The 15,351-nt window shown below is 48.3% G+C and overlaps 1 protein-coding gene across 4 annotated transcripts in view; it reads right to left on the bottom strand.

Moving 5' to 3' along the window:
- Positions 1 to 2,143: 2,143 nt before the first annotated feature.
- The window catches only part of Itgax (integrin subunit alpha X), a 31,063-nt gene continuing 17,855 nt past the window's right edge, over positions 2,144 to 15,351 (bottom strand). For all 4 annotated transcript variants that reach the window (XM_039101230.2, NM_001419757.1, XM_039101231.1 and 1 more), the window contains 16 exons: positions 13,504 to 13,634; positions 13,222 to 13,379; positions 12,954 to 13,108; positions 12,189 to 12,320; positions 11,527 to 11,600; positions 11,185 to 11,347; positions 9,089 to 9,217; positions 8,930 to 9,009; positions 8,766 to 8,849; positions 5,494 to 5,572; positions 5,301 to 5,405; positions 5,118 to 5,201; positions 4,810 to 4,923; positions 4,565 to 4,666; positions 4,204 to 4,314; positions 2,144 to 3,223 (listed from right to left, as the gene is read on the bottom strand). In XM_039101230.2, the coding sequence (XP_038957158.1) occupies positions 3,086 to 3,223; positions 4,204 to 4,314; positions 4,565 to 4,666; positions 4,810 to 4,923; positions 5,118 to 5,201; positions 5,301 to 5,405; positions 5,494 to 5,572; positions 8,766 to 8,849; positions 8,930 to 9,009; positions 9,089 to 9,217; positions 11,185 to 11,347; positions 11,527 to 11,600; positions 12,189 to 12,320; positions 12,954 to 13,108; positions 13,222 to 13,379; positions 13,504 to 13,634 (1,839 nt within the window). In that variant the 3' untranslated portion in view covers positions 2,144 to 3,085. The remainder of the gene's footprint in view (positions 3,224 to 4,203; positions 4,315 to 4,564; positions 4,667 to 4,809; positions 4,924 to 5,117; positions 5,202 to 5,300; positions 5,406 to 5,493; positions 5,573 to 8,765; positions 8,850 to 8,929; positions 9,010 to 9,088; positions 9,218 to 11,184; positions 11,348 to 11,526; positions 11,601 to 12,188; positions 12,321 to 12,953; positions 13,109 to 13,221; positions 13,380 to 13,503; positions 13,635 to 15,351) is intronic.

The raw sequence follows: 15,351 nt of genomic DNA, 5'->3' as shown, positions 1-15,351 counted from the left end.
AGCACCAGAAGGACCCTGGGTCTGCACAAAGGGAAGAACTCCCCAGTGAATGGACTTGGGGTAGGAGGAGGGGTTCCTGCAGGCAGGCTGTTACAGAAGGAAGAGTAAGTTTGAACTAAAACTAATGAAGAACAGGAAAGATAGTGAGGCCCTCCTACCTGATGCCCAGTCTGGTGAGACCACAGAGAGTCCCTGGTAGAAAGTGTCTCTGGGAATCAGCAGCTGACACACAGGAATGGAGATGGGCTGGAAGGGAAGGCTGGGGTGTCGTGGGAAAGAACTGTTCCATGACTGCGCCAAGAGGCAGAGTGACGAGGGAACCTTCCAATCACTTATTAGTTCCTGAATTTGGGTTTGCTTTGGTTTCATTTTCCAATTTTTTTTCCCTTAAGATTTGTTTATTTCATTTTCTATAGATGAGTGTTTCACTTGCTTGAATGTCGGGGCACTGCATGCATGCCTAGAGCTTGCAGAGGCCAGAAAAGATCATCTGGTCCCTGGAAATTGAGCTACAGACAATTGTCGAGTGTCATGTGGGTACTGAGAACGAAACCCCGGCCGTCTGAGAGAGCAGCAAGTGCTCTTAACCACTGAGCCATCTCTCTGCCCTGTTTTTTACAAATCCATGAGTGTATCAAGCCATTTACTCGTGCTCTTTCTGATTTTTTTAACGTACGAGTCTAACATTATAAACTTCCCTCCGCGAAATGCTCTTCCTGGGTCTCGGCGATGCTGTCGCCCGACGCTCGCACTTCCATTCCAGGATTTGAAAAGAAAAACGTCTTTCCTAGAGGGATGTCTCAGCAGCTAAGAGTACTTGCTGCTCTTCCAGATGATCCAAGATCAGTTCCTAGCACCATATCAGGTGGCCCATAGCCACCTGTCACCACCGTTCCCAGGGATCCAATGACATCTTCTGGCACCCACACGTATGGTACACACAGGCATATATACATAAGTAAAAATACATTCAAAAATAGGAATCTTTCCAGATGTCTTCTTTGGCTCGTTCACCGTTCGGGAATGTGTTGTTTAATCTCCATACACTTGGGTAAGTTTTCACTCTTGATTTTAACTTTTATTGCATTGTGGTCCAATAGAACACACAAAGTTGTTTCAGTGTTTTGTGCCTTCTTTAAACCCCTTGAAATTATCTGTTGTTGTTCTTGATTGTTCTTTTAAGCTCTGGTCCTAGAGTTTATCTGGGTACTTCTCATTGGAGAACATTTTCATAACACTAGCGGGTTTGGGTGGGGATCAGCCTGTATTATCCTTTCTTACCATTTCTGTCGTTGCAATGAATGGTGGCCAGTGAATGTCTTTCTTGGATTGGGTGTCTGGTGTGAGGTTCTAGCCTGCCTTGGGTTGGGCTGGTGCAGAAGCCAAGAGACTAGATCTGTCTGGGACAGCAACAGCATGAGCTGCTTGATGGGCATTAGGCTTGCAAGTGTAGAGAGAACACAAGAGCAGGGCAGGTTGGGGAATTCCACAGGCAAAGTTGGCATGCAGGCTGCATGAGCAAGGCCTTCCGGCGTGGAGAAGGTGTGGGTTATTCCTGGGGCCACCACATTACACCTCAATTCTACTCATCCCTTCATCCTCTTATTCACCCAACCAACCCACTAATCCCAGAAGTCCCATCCTACTGTTGTTGTGTGGTTTTGTTTTGTCTTTTGGTCTTGCTTTGTGACCCACTTGGTTTAACAAGGCAAGTGCACGGCTGTGGGTGTGGAGCAATCCACTGAAGCACAGAGACACCCTGGAAGACTTCTCTTCCAGCAACCTTGGAATGCCATTAGCTCCCCTAGGGAGGGCAGGGCACCTTCTCTGTGACTTTTTACTCATTCAGTTTTGTTCACGAACATCGTGAGACAGCCTTTTACAACCCTCCTCTCTCCTGTTCAGCTCCTACATCCTTTCCATTCCTGGGATTCCCCTGAGCCTTGGAAAGGGTGATGTAAGTGTCCTGTTTAATGCTGAGCACTCTACAGTCTTAGCAGCAAAAACAGCCATGAGTCTACACTATCCACATCCACTGCAAAGACAGGCTCGGGACAGGGAGGGAAACCGCTTCCTTATATAATGCTAATCTTCAGATGCCCCTAGACTGAGGTCAGCATTTGAAAGAACAGTGAAACAGCAGTTAAAGAGTTTGAATGAAGACACACTACATTTATTGGAAAAGACACTCCAGGGATCCGTAAAATGGTTTACTTCCTTATGAGTTACTAGTCAAGGAGCTCCCTGCTGCCCCAAAGGCATAAAATCTATTTCTACTGCCTTAGTTGCATGTTAGAGCTGAATGGGAAGTTTCTACTGCTGAAGATACCACACGAAGGCTGTAAAACATGGGGAACCAAGCTGGAACTGAGCTGCAAGCTCCCTCATTTGCTTTCTAGATAAGCCTTGGGTGGAATAGTTTCTTTGGTCTATCATGGGCAAACAGATGTTTGTTTACGTCTTCCCAAAAAGGGTCATGGGGCAAAGTGGCATAGGCCTTCTCTGACCTAGAACTGTTCTAGAGCAGTGTCCCTCCTACGACAACAGGATGGTTCTTCCCAGCTAGCAACACTGTGGCTAAAATCCAATCCCATCAACTACATTGCCCAGATGTTTCCTTGCTAATTCAGTTTGAGGGAGCTGGGATTAGGTGTTTCCAAGAAAAGCTACAACCTGGTGTTAACACTTCACTAGAAACGAGGATAACATAGACTCACAGGGCATCCCAGGGTGCCTGCGCTCGCCTCCTTGAGATAGAACTCAGTTCTGACATCCTGAAAGCAGACGGGAGGCACTGGAAATAGACAACAATGATGGCTACTTCCATCCCAGAAAGCTCATTAGTGGCCAGCAAGGCAAGGGGCCACTGAGCTGCCTATGTATCCCGAGGTAGAAATTCCTACAGAAGTTCTTTGGCCATAGCAGAGACTCTGTGCTCTGAGTTTCCAGGTAAAGTTTTGACCAGACAGTGACCCTTCCCAGGTAAGACACAAAGAGCAAAGTCGGCCCGGTCCCAGCATTCCTGCTGCAACGCTTCTTTGCTGTTAGGGCTGACTTAGAGAAAGTACAAGTCCTGGGACACCTCTCAGGAGGGCAGGTTCAAAGAAGATGGAGAGGGAAGTTCTTGCTGGGTAACCTGGGGGTTTGGGTTCCCGTTTCCAGAGGCAAACTGGCCATTTGCTTCCGCCAACATTTCTTTGTACTGACGTTTGAAGAAACCAGCCTGTGGGAAGGAAGAAGAAAATCAGCATGAAGTGAGTGGAAGAAGGAAGAGAGGAGCTAGAGTCCGCAGTGAGGTAACGCACTCGCTGACAAGGGTGAGACCTGGAGGTCAGTTCTCCAGAACCCACATAAGGGCTGATGAGCATGAAAGCCCAGAACCCAGGAGGTGGAGAGAGGGGATCCCTGGAGCAAAGTGGCTAACTAGAATAGTCAAATTAATGATCTCTGAGTTCAAGTGAGAGGCTCTGCCCTAATATAGAAGGTAGAAAGCTCTGGAAACAACACTTTCAGACACCAACACTTTCAGATAGCCTTCACATGTACACATGTACATGTGCATGTGTTCCCATAAACTCATGTGTGCCCACACACTCATGTATGCATACACACATTATTCATGGACATACAATACACACATGCAAATAAAGAGAGAGAAAGAAACTGAGAGAGAGAGAGAGAGAGAGAGAGAGAGAGAGAGAACTAAAGGAAAGAAAGAGTAAGCATTTCTGAAGCTCTACTACTTTCTTTTTTCTTTTTTTTTTTTTTTTTTTCGGAGCTGGGGACCAAACCCAGGCGCTCTACCACTGAGCTAAATCCCCAACCCCACTCTACTACTTTCAAATAACCTAGTACATATCGTATCATTCAGACATGGGCAAAACTTGTGGCTTGAATCACCCTCAAACTGAAAAAGACCAAGACCCAGCCCACCCCTGGGGCTTGTGTCAACATTCATCCCTGCCTGAGCTTATGCTCTGTTCTTCTGGAAAGGAACATACAGAGAAGTAGGGGGAAAGAAAAGGAGAGAGATGCGCAGGCGTCTTAGAGACAAGAGGCACAGACGAGAGAAAACTGGGTGGAGGGGGTTTACTCACACGACATGTACCGGTGACAGTGTACCTCACACTCCAGCGTGAGCTCTTGCTCCTCCTGTAGAAGGAACGGGATCAAATCCTGCCATAAGGAGGACAATTCGCTCACCTTGTAAAGTACGGCTGTGATGAGAGCTAGCAGCAGCAGACCTCCCACTGAGCTGCCCACGATGAGAGGGACGGGGTTGTGAACTTCATACATCTCCAGCGTTGTCTTTGCCTGGTGGAGATGGACCCATTAGAAAGCCCCTTGTCTCATGCTGCCTCACACTCTCCCCAGATTGCCAGCTTTTGATATTCCCTCTTCCTTGCCAATGCCTTGCCCTTAGCATTGAGCTACAGAAGCACCCATGCATTCTGAGTGACCTTCATTCATTCTCCCTCCAGGCTAGCAAATCCCACAGCTAACACTACAGACTGAACATCGGAGCCCTCTCACCAGCCTGGCTCCCGCCTGCCACAGTCACTACCTGGGCTCTCAGAAATGCCTCCTGTCCTGGCAGCTGGGAGTACACAGATGTGTCGAAAGAGATTTCAGCCTCACTCACGAGCAACACCTTTTTCTGCAATGTCTGCCAAAGAGAGGGTGGGGCAGAACTGGGAATTAGATCTGGGGCAGGCAGCCCAGGGTTCAAGAACAGCCCTGACCCAAGGATGACCCAGACCCATCAGGCACACACAGGCCAGGGTAGCAGCTCTGCCATTGGCTACACACCTGACTGATCCAGCCGAAGCTGAGGTTGCCCTTCAGAATGAAGTCAAGTTCGTCCTGGATGCCCAAGGAGGGGATGTCACAGCGGAAGTGCAGGCAGTCAGCAATGGAGCAGTCCTGGGGACAGAGAAAACATATCAGACAGAGGAAAGTAAGTCTGGGTAGGAGACAGCACTGAGCTGTGGCCCTTGAAAGAAACAAGCAGACGTAAATAGAGCTGGTTACTCAGGTGCCATTTGACATCCAGAAAGTGAGCTCTCAGCAACTCTGATGCATAGCTTAATGTGCTTAAACGTCCCAGTTTTCCTCACCAGCACGGGACTCTTCTGCATGTGAGTCAGGAGGTCAAATTGTGTTGGCTTGAGTCTATTCTGATAGCATTGGGTGGACGGGTTCTAGAAGGCAAATAGAGAACCAGACTTTAGCTGCTGCATCAGGGACTCAATAAGTAACACAGGTGATATAAGCCAAGGGCGTCAGGCAAGGAGCCATACCTGAGGGTGGGAGACCATCACTGTCCACACCGTTTCTCCCTTCAGCTCTGTGGGCACCCGAAAGTTGATGCTGACTGGCAAGTCTCTCTGCCCCAGATTATTCACCTGTACAGAAGGCACTGATGGCAAAGCCTGTGCCAGGCTCCTCTGTCCCAACTTCCCAGTCCCCTCACTCCCAAGTCCCCACACTGACCTGGAATCTATGTTCCACCACACTGACCCTCGACTTTTCTGAGGCTGAGAAGTTAAGATACTTGGTAAATTGGTCGTGGCTGGAAAGAGAAGAGTCATAAAGTTGTACCTGGCCTCCTGAGGAGGGTCTGGAACTAGCATGATGATTCAAGTAATCATTTGGATATGGGATGGCATGGAATGAGGTTGCAGGGGGTGGGAGCAGCTTCAGGGTGGGTGAAAGGAAGCATGCAGGAGCCGGCCTGCCAGAGGATATAGTTGGGGAAAGACTGGGTTGAGGTGTAGGAAAAAGACCTAAGAGCCAAGCCACTGACTCACTGGAATAGCAGGGACCACCGCCTGCCCCATTTCTTTTTTTTTTTCTTTTTTTTTTCACTATTTCTTTTTTTTTTTTATTAACTTGAGTGTTTCTTATTTACATTTCGAGTGTTATTCCCTTTCCCGGTTTCCGGGCAAACATCCCCCTAATCCCTCCCCCTCCCCTTCTTTATGGATGTTCCCCTCCCCATCCTCCCCCCATTGCCGCCCTCCCTCCGACAATCACGTTCACTGGGGGTTCAGTCTTAGCAGGACCCAGGGCTTCCCCTTCCACTGGTGCTCTTACTAGGATATTCACTGCTACCTATGAGGTCAGAGTCCAGGGTCAGTCCATGTATAGTCTTTAGGTAGTGGCTTAGTCCCTGGAAGCTCTGGTTGCTTGGCATTGTTGTATATATGGGGTCTCGAGCCCCTTCAAGCTCTTCGAGTTCTTTCTCTGATTCCTTCAACGGGGGTCCTATTCTCAGTTCAGTGGTTTGCTGCTGGCATTCGCCTCTGTGTTTGCTGTATTCTGGCCTGCCCCATTTCTACACTTCAGCTATCACTCCCATCCTTCTTGCACATGTGGGACACAGCAAGTTTTGTCGACCGCGTGTCCCATCCAAGCTTGACTCCTAGGCCCTTACACTCAGGCCCTTTCCCCAACTTTCCTTGCCTTTTATCACCCTGAAGCTTTTAAGGATCCAGTTAACTCCTCCATAGGTCTCAATGTAACAAAACGTCATGAGACATACTTGGGCCAAGCCTGGAAGTACAAGGGCACACGGTCCCTCGCCACCGGCTAATCCTACCTCTGTCCCTTGCTGCTCCATTCTGCATATACATGGCCTTTGCCTGAATACTCCAAATCCTAACCCGCAACTCCTACCCTTGAGGCAGGCTAGCGGGCCCGGGGAAAAGGAGAAAGACCTGCATGGTTAATTGATAATAGCTGCAGAGCCCACTGTAGTACAGGGCCATGCGCCTGCTCAAACAGCAAACAAGACCGCCCCAAGCCAACTAGGACCAACATGGCTGACCAATGGGATCATAACCAATTTTTCTTCATTAAATGGCATCGCTTGTCATTAACATATAGGATTAGCTGTTCCCATCATGCATCTGAAGACAGACCCATATAGGGATGGAAGGAGAGTAAACCCTACAAGGGGGATTTTTCTCTACTGCAGTTGGCCAATTAGACAAGCGCTCCAGAATGCCTGGTGACACTCTCTCGTGAGAAGCTGGGGCTCCCACTCAAATGTGTACTTTTTGCTCTGTTGCGAGCCCTGCTCCCAATTCCTTACATCTCTTGGGTTCTTTCTCTGATGGTGACCCGGAAGCACTCAGCAGATGTCCCAATCTGCTTTGTCTTTGACACTTGCCCGACCTTCATCCATATAGCAACAGTCTTACGTCATTTCTCCTCTACTCAAAGGACTCCTCCCAAATGTTCCCAGCCGCCCTGGGGACCTCTCTAAGTATGACTGACCTGTAGCACCACATAGGTCTACAAGTGGTATGTCCTATCTGTGGCTCCCTGCAGAGTGCCATAAAATTACCTTTGTATACACACGTAGAGCGTGGATCTTTCTACCTGGAGAACCCAAACAGGCAGAGCAATGCAAGTATGAAATGCAAACAAGAAGGGACCCTCGAATTAGGCAGGTCCCATAACAGCCTGGATTAATGACACACAGTAGCTCAACGAATGTTTGTTCTGTCAAATGTATTCATAGAAAGTAGCTGGACTGTGCCTGGCATGGAGCAAACACTGAAAAGTCATCTGCTGATATTCTCTACCTCTAGTCTCAGGACCTCCTCCTGGCCTCGTCGGTCCCCCTAAGGCCCTATCCACTACACTGCTTCTCTGATCCTTCCTCATCAGGTACATCTTTTACCCCTAATTTCTACGAAAGGGGGAAAGGAGTGGTTCTCAACCTTCCTCATGCTGCAACCCTGTAATACAGTTCTTCATGTTGTGGTGACCCCCCAACCATAAAATTATTCTATTGCTACTTTGTAACTACAATTTTGCTACTGTTATGAATCATAATGTAGACATCTGATATATAGTTACGATATTCAACCTCCTTGGGCGTCATGACCCACAGGTTGAGAATCTCTGCTATATCTGTTTCTTATGAAAAAGAACAGTTTTACACAAACACCAAAGGCCCTTTTGAAAATCTCTTTTGGTCAAGACCAATACCATAGACCCATCAACGTTTCGATGACCCTCCTTTGAAAGGACCTTTGTCCTGTTTTAGGAACCCACTGCTATAGTTTCATCTTGAAGCCCCTCCCTACATTTAGGCTTGGCACTCTGAGTGGCACAGTGAGTAGGTTGGGGAGCCTTTAAAGAGTGGATCCCACTGGGAATTTTCTAGATCAGTGAGGGAGTGCTGCAAAAGGAGACTTGGAAACCGTAAATCCTTCCTCTGCATTCTCTTTTGCCTTCTTACCACAAGATGAGAGCAACATCACCACAGACCCAAAGCATTGGGCCAATGAGCCATGGGCTAATCCCAACTGTGAGCCTAAATATGCCCTTTTCATTTATTGGTTGCTCCGAATTCTTGTAGTGATGGAAATCTGACTGGCACGCCATGTCACTGAGGTCACAGAACCAAAGAACAGTGCTTGTAACCTCGATCTCCAGTTAGGCTCTGAGAACCTCAAACGCAAGGGTTTGTTTCATACACCTTAGAGAACCCAGGAAAATCCTGCGGATTTTCAAAGCCTTTTGAGACCTGCAACCTGTATTAAATGCACGCTGTCGCGATAATGATTTCACAATTAGTGTCAAAACCAGCCCATAGCAAATGTCCATTGGTGAGCAAGCATGGTTATTCGTGTCATCTCCCACTGGAAAGAAGGACAATGAAACCTAAACTATCCCAGACGATCAGTGGTGACCCCTGCATACACTATTTCTAAGTGAAGAAGAACTACTCTGAGGTCCAGGGAATGTACCTGCTGATGACAGTGTACACAGCATACTTTACTGGGAGCTCCAACTGGAAGGTGGTTTTCCTGGTCTCAGGTACGCCGTTCTCACTGGGAACAGAGGTGGAGCACGTAACGTGAGGATTGGAATGAGGACACCCCCACCCCTGAGGGGGGCCTGGCCATCTTACCTGCTCACTCTGGCTCTTAGCAGCAGCCTGTCTCCCAGCTCAGCTTTGGGGGAGACATCAAAAGTTACCAAGAAAGTCATCTGAGGAAGGAAGTGGAGAGGTCACAGAGGGGTGAGGAGGATGGAGACAGGGGACAGGGTGTGCAGAAGCCAGGCTCACCTGTGAGCCTCCCCGGAAAATGACGTGTCGGCTGCTGCAGCTGGTGCTCCAGATGCCCTGACTCCTGTCTGGGGTGCTGTCACACATGAGGTGCAGGGAGTGCCGGCCCTGCTGCTGCCACTGCTGGGTCTAGTTAAAAGCAAGACCAAAAGCACACAGGAGATAAATGCTTGTTAGTGTTCTAGAGAGAATGGGATCTGCTTGAGGATCAATGTAGACTACAGTGTAGAAGGTCTAGTCACTAGAAACCCTCACCCTTCATTTCTTGTTGGGTTCTTATTATTCTTCCTCTTATGTTTTGTAGCCTAGACTGTTCTAGAACTCGCTAGACAGCCCAACCCAGTCTCAGACTCATGGTGATCAGACTCCTGCTTCAGGCTCTAAGTGTTGGGATTGTAGGCCAGTTTCCTGTTACTTTTCAAGGCCTTTTACTGTGGATAGTTTCAAGCATGCTCAGTAGAGAGAGAGTAGGCTAGGAACCGCTGTCTCTGTCACTCAGCAGACGTTACCAACATTTTCCTATTGTTCCTACAGATTACTCTCTTCTTAATAATTTAGAGCACTTCCTATACATCATATTGGTTTAATCCCAATACATCTCAATGTCTACTCGACACCAACAAGGTTATTTTTAATATAACCACAAGACCTATCAAATCACATACAACAGGATCAACAAAGGCTGCCTAACAAACATGGCGGTCAGACTCTCTTCCTGAGCTGTCTCCTAACCGCTTTATCTGACAAAGATCCACAGGCTGCAGTGGGTTATTTGCCTAGAAACACTGTCGCTGCTGGGATTTGCTTTTCCTGGTGTGTTTTTCACAGGTAATTAAAATGTTCTCCCACTTCAGGATGCCAGATCAAGGAATACGGCAGACCTGCAAAGCAAATCTATGAGCCCAGTCCAAACGCCCATCCAAATAAACCAAGTGTAAAAAGAAATTTGGGGGAGGATTGGAGAAGTGTGACTATGCTTCTGACCGTCAAGAATGGTTCACTTTATTGGGTGACGTAACGACTTTGGGGTCACATTAGATGTTACTGCTGTTCAGAACTCCAGAGTGAAATGAAGACACAGCAACAGTCCATTGTCTAGTACTTGTTTGAAAATATTTCTGCAAATAAAAGCAGCCCAGGTGTGGTGAGGTACACCAGTGATCCCAGCACTGGGCAAGTTAAAGCAGGAGGTTCAGGAGTTTAGGGCAGGCCTCGGCTACTTGGATTTGAAGGCAGCCTGGGCTAAACGAGACACTGGCTCAGAGACAGAGAAAGAGACGAAGCAAGAGTTACAGTGTTGGTTGGCTCTTTTGATGGTGCTCTTAGGGAGTTTTGCTTAAGGTTGACCACTTCAGTAAAAGTCTAAAATTGTTTTAACAATAACATTTTTGAAAAAAAAAATCTGTTTCTTTAAAATGTTTTATGGTCCCAGTTCTGTCTTCTAGAACCCCGTCAGTGGTTGCCACCATCAAGGTAAAACTGAGAGTCTGGGGAAGAAGTAACATGGTCCAAGTCTCGGAAACGTTTCCCCTCTGCCTTCACTGAGAAAATTTTGACAGGCCCCAAGCCAGAGTATCCGGAAAGTTAATTTTTTTTATTTTACAATCTTTTTAAGCATTTTCCCAGTTTGGTGGTATATGCCTACATTCTTAGCATTTTGGAGGGTGAGTCAGAGGATTGTGAACTCAAGACCAATCTAGGCTCCATAGTGAGTTTTAGGCCAGCAAGTCTTTGTCTCAGGAAAAGAACAACTATTACATGAACACAGGACAAGGAGGCCAAAGACAGGCGGGGGATGGTACCCCTGGGTTCTGGCACACGGAGGAGGATTAGGGATATCTTGCATGTGTCAAGTTTCTTCTCTCACCATGTGGTTTCTGGGTCATTAGGCTTGGCAGCCATTTGTCCTTACCTTGCTAACCCTGGAACTCACTTCTTATATTCAGTGTCTTCAAAATATGGTGCTAGAAGACACCAAGACCCAGACAATACAACTCCACCATCCAAACAAGGCTGGCTGAGATCCCTTGACCCACCAGAGACCGTTAAGTAATGGCCACCCAGCCTAAGCTTCCAACCTAGGACAACCCACTCACATCTTCCGTCCGAAGGAACACTTGGGCTTCTGCGACTCGTCTGAAGGACAGACCGACTGGGTAGAACAGAGTGATTGTGGTTCCATAGGAATCTTCCCCATCGTTAGTCACTGTCACAGCTACACTCAGCTCCAGGTTACTTCCTACCACCAGGGTCTTCAGGCTGGGAAGGAAGAGATGATCCTGTGACTGAGGCTAGAAACAGTCTGGGGATGAAATGCGTGGTAGCAGGGTGAAAGATAGACATCTAATTAGATGCCTGGGTTCTGAGCCCCAGATGAGAGCCCCAGATCCTGAGAGGAAGGCTGACCTCTGGGGAAGATCTAGGGAATGAGAACTTACTCTGGGAAGCCAAATATGATGCCAAGGTCATCCTGACAGATGTGGTCAGCTCCGCAATTCTTCTCAAAGGGAAGCTGAGAAAAGGGTGACATGGGAATTGGGTCTGGCTTCCATAGGCAGCTCAAGCCACGCCCACGGGTTGCTCAAGCCACGCCCACATGGGGGCAGCCTCTTCCCGGAGTGCTTAGGAAGTAGCATGCTCCTAGCAGAGCCTCTCTGTGACTCTCGCTCCCTAGCGGATCCCAGTCTCTCGGGCTTCAGCAAAATGACTAGCCCTGTTCTTATTTCCCCTAAGGAAGTTCACAGGCTCAGTTGCCAAACCCCAGCACAGCCTCAATTAGATGTCTCACCTCCTCACCGCCCCCACACCCTTGGGGTTGCACATTCTTTTCCCATAATGCAGGATCTGAGGATGTCCTCTTCAGGTTCAGGCCAGATGTGAGCTACTCACTCATCAACCACATGGCGTGAAACCTTCTCATCCTCGGAGACCAATAAGACGGGGTCCGCCCTCTACCGCTTAGGCCTGAGCTCCCCCAGAGCCCCCATCATGCTGATATCTGTTCATACTGTTAATCACTCTTCTAATAAACATTATACCCCAAAAGGAAACCCGCCTTGGGGCCCCCGTCGAGCCCCGACATCATGAATAAGAGACTCACAGAGGCCGTGAAGTATGTTTGCTCATCTACAGCCAGCATGGGTTGGAGGTTTTGTAAGGAAGGGATGGGCACTCCAACAAGAGAGAAGTTGAGACGCAAAGTGATAGGAGTCACTGAGTCCTCCACACAGGCCTAAAGGACAGGCATTTGAAGGGTGGTTTCTGAGGAAGCTCCTTGCATAGTTCCTGGCAGTATCCTATCTCTGCATATGTCAGGGGGGTTAGAGCAATCCTATCTGTGATGGGGAAGTGCCTGTAGCTTTCACCAGGGCAGAAAGTCTCAGGTCCACCCTCCCCTCCCCCATACAGCTCTCTCACTTTATTCAATGGCCCCTCATGAAAGCTTTCTATTCTCTTCTCTGGTTTTCTGTCCTTGTAAGATTTATCCCTTCCTGGCATTCACTATCTAGAAATTCGTTTTGGGTCCCTCGTCATCCCTGGGGAACTCCCTGTGGGAAATAACTGTTTTGTCCCGGCTGCTGTAGACAGTAGTCAGTAGACAGTCATGAGTATATGATCAATAAATGCCTGCCTGAGTCAGCCTGAGGCCACACAGCAACCCTGTTCTCAAACCCATCTGGGTGACCCCTGGTGGCTGCACCCAGCTGGAGTTATTCATTTGCCTATTTAGCTAACAGGTGTTAAAGATGGCCTGCAGGCCAGATCTGGGGCTCAGAACAAGCTGGGTTCCTACTTTGCTCTTGCTCCCAGCTCCCAAACAGCTTCTTCCCACAACCACTCCCACAACCTGTGTAGATCCTCTCACCGGGAGGAGCAGCGTCACAGGTTCACAGTGACTGCTCAGACCGAGGGTTCTAACTTTAGTCAGCGCCTGTGTCTTTGTCTCCTTGAAGATGGCCCGGGGACTCAGGCGGCCAGGATCTAGGGCCAGGTCGAAGGTGACAATACTTTGGAGGTCACCTGTAAGGGAGAGTAGAACACAAGGAAGATTAAGAGGGCCAAAAATTATGTCATCAGACAGAAATCCTGGGCTGGAGGCTTCCCAAGGTCAGGATCAAAAGGAAGAGACTCACCTCGTTGGGTCTTGGAGCTTTCATAAGTACGAAGGCAGACAGTGGCAGTTCCCAGTGTCTGCTCACGGGTCACCTGTCCCTGACACTCAAACACAGACCTGGAAATCTCTGTAGGTGTGAACTGTATGGTTGATGACATTCGAAGGATCGGTCTGGTCCTGTTGGCAGAACACTGGGCTGAGGAGAGGCTCGTGGCCGCTGGGACCACAGCCTCCAGGTAGGAAGAAAGGCCCTAGACTGAACCTGGGATGGGTGGGGAGTGTCTGAGGAAAGTGTGCTCACCTTAGCAGCAGCAAGTGTCCCTTGGACCCCACGGCCAGGTCCACCAGTCCATCCCCGGTGAGGTCCTGACCTCCACTCAGTGACTGTCCAAAATACTGGAGCCTGGGGAAGATCCGGGATGCTGAAATCCTCTGCCCAGAAGAGAGAAAGAGTCGGTCTGAGGGAAAGAGTGCTATGATATAGCTATGGCTTGTTTCCTAACTGAGAACTGCAGGCTTCGCCACACCTTCCCAAGCAGCCTAGTGGAACTGTGCTATTAATGGCCTTGCTCTCTCTGCTGACAAGTCTCTCTGCCAACTTGACACAAGCTAGACTCATGTGGGAAGAAGGAAATTTAGAGAAAAGGCCTCTGTATAACTGGCCTGTAGGCAAGTGTGTGGGGCATTTGATGATACATTGGGGCGGGGCACCACAATGCAGGCAGTGCCACCCCTGGCCTGTGGCCCTGGGTTCTATAAGGAAGCGGGCTGAGCAAGCCATGGAGAGCAAGCCAGTAAGCAGCACTCCTCCACGGCCTCGCATCAGCTGCAGCCTCCACGTTCTTAGCCACAAAGTGGTGCGTACTGGATGCACCTTCAGTTTTTCTCCCTGAGGCGCACACCTTTAGATCTCCTTCCATTGTTAAACTATCTTAACAGTTATAACAAGTGCAGCTCACCATATCAACATAATAACGGACTGGGCACTCGCCTGAGAGCCGTGTAGGAACACACATGCTCGGTGCTCACACCAGCAGGTAGGTGTGCCTTGTTCGCTCTACCATGATCACCAGTTTACAGACAAACACAGAGAGGTGCGAATTGGCCCCTTTTCTTGCCATTGTGACTAATAATTCCTGACTAAGAAACTAAAAAGGAGGAAGGATTTAATTGGCTCACGGTCTTAGGTCACTATGACTGAGAAGGTATGGAAAAAGGGTAGAGCGGTTCACAGAACAGCAGCTAGAAAAGAGGAAGAGAGATGGGAGGCAGGAGAGACAGAAACACACTGTAGGCATAATGTTTTTGTGCACTGTGTAAAGTTGACCCTTGTGTTACTCAAACGCTTACTTCTCTGACCTCATATCTTGCTTCAATTCGGACATGGCACTGTAATGCTTATACCAAGAATCTCCTTCTTGGGTTTGTGTAAACAATCCTTACCATTTATTCTCGGCCTTGTCAATAAATGCTGACCGCCCAATGGCTGGAAAGAGGAGAGAACAGGGCAGCATGTCTGCCAGCTAGAGGAAGGAGGGAGGGAGAGGGGGAGATTCAGATCGGCCAGGAGGATGGAGGAATTGGAGCCATGAGGAAGGAGTCCAGAGAGAGATCACAGAAACACACCAGCAGCCCAAAGAGTCAGGCCAAAAATGAGACGCAAGTACACTGGGGTAATGGCTGGGAGGTAATCAGATCACTTAGAGGTAGATTATCTAACTGCTCAGCTTAGAGGTGCTGCTCGGAATAAATCTTGGTTTCTCTATGTACTTACTGGGGCTAGCTTAAGGTAAAAGAATACAGCTCCTTACATTTATATTAAAAATAATTCATTTTACAACACACAAAGGTTTTACTAATCTCTTAGCACTCCTGAATTCAATCTCAATTAGCAAGAGTGACCTGGCCCATGTTACACAGAATAACAGGGCTCTTCCCTGTGCTTTTCTGATGGAAGAAACAACCATTTTAAATATTCACACATTGACCACTTCACCTCACAGCTCTGTGACTTTTGAGTGTTCAGAGTTGTAAAACCGTGCCCATGATCAATTTTAGAACACTTTATCACCTCAAAAGAGATCTGGCACCTGTTAGAAGTCACCCCATGCTATCATTTCCCCTTATGCCCACGCTTGTGGTAACCAGT

This window comes from Rattus norvegicus, chromosome 1 (assembly GCF_036323735.1).
Source record: "Rattus norvegicus strain BN/NHsdMcwi chromosome 1, GRCr8, whole genome shotgun sequence".
Classification (NCBI taxonomy): domain Eukaryota; kingdom Metazoa; phylum Chordata; class Mammalia; order Rodentia; family Muridae; genus Rattus; species Rattus norvegicus.
The sequence above is the reverse complement of the archived record's forward strand: the minus strand, read 5'-3'. Positions and strand labels throughout refer to the sequence as shown.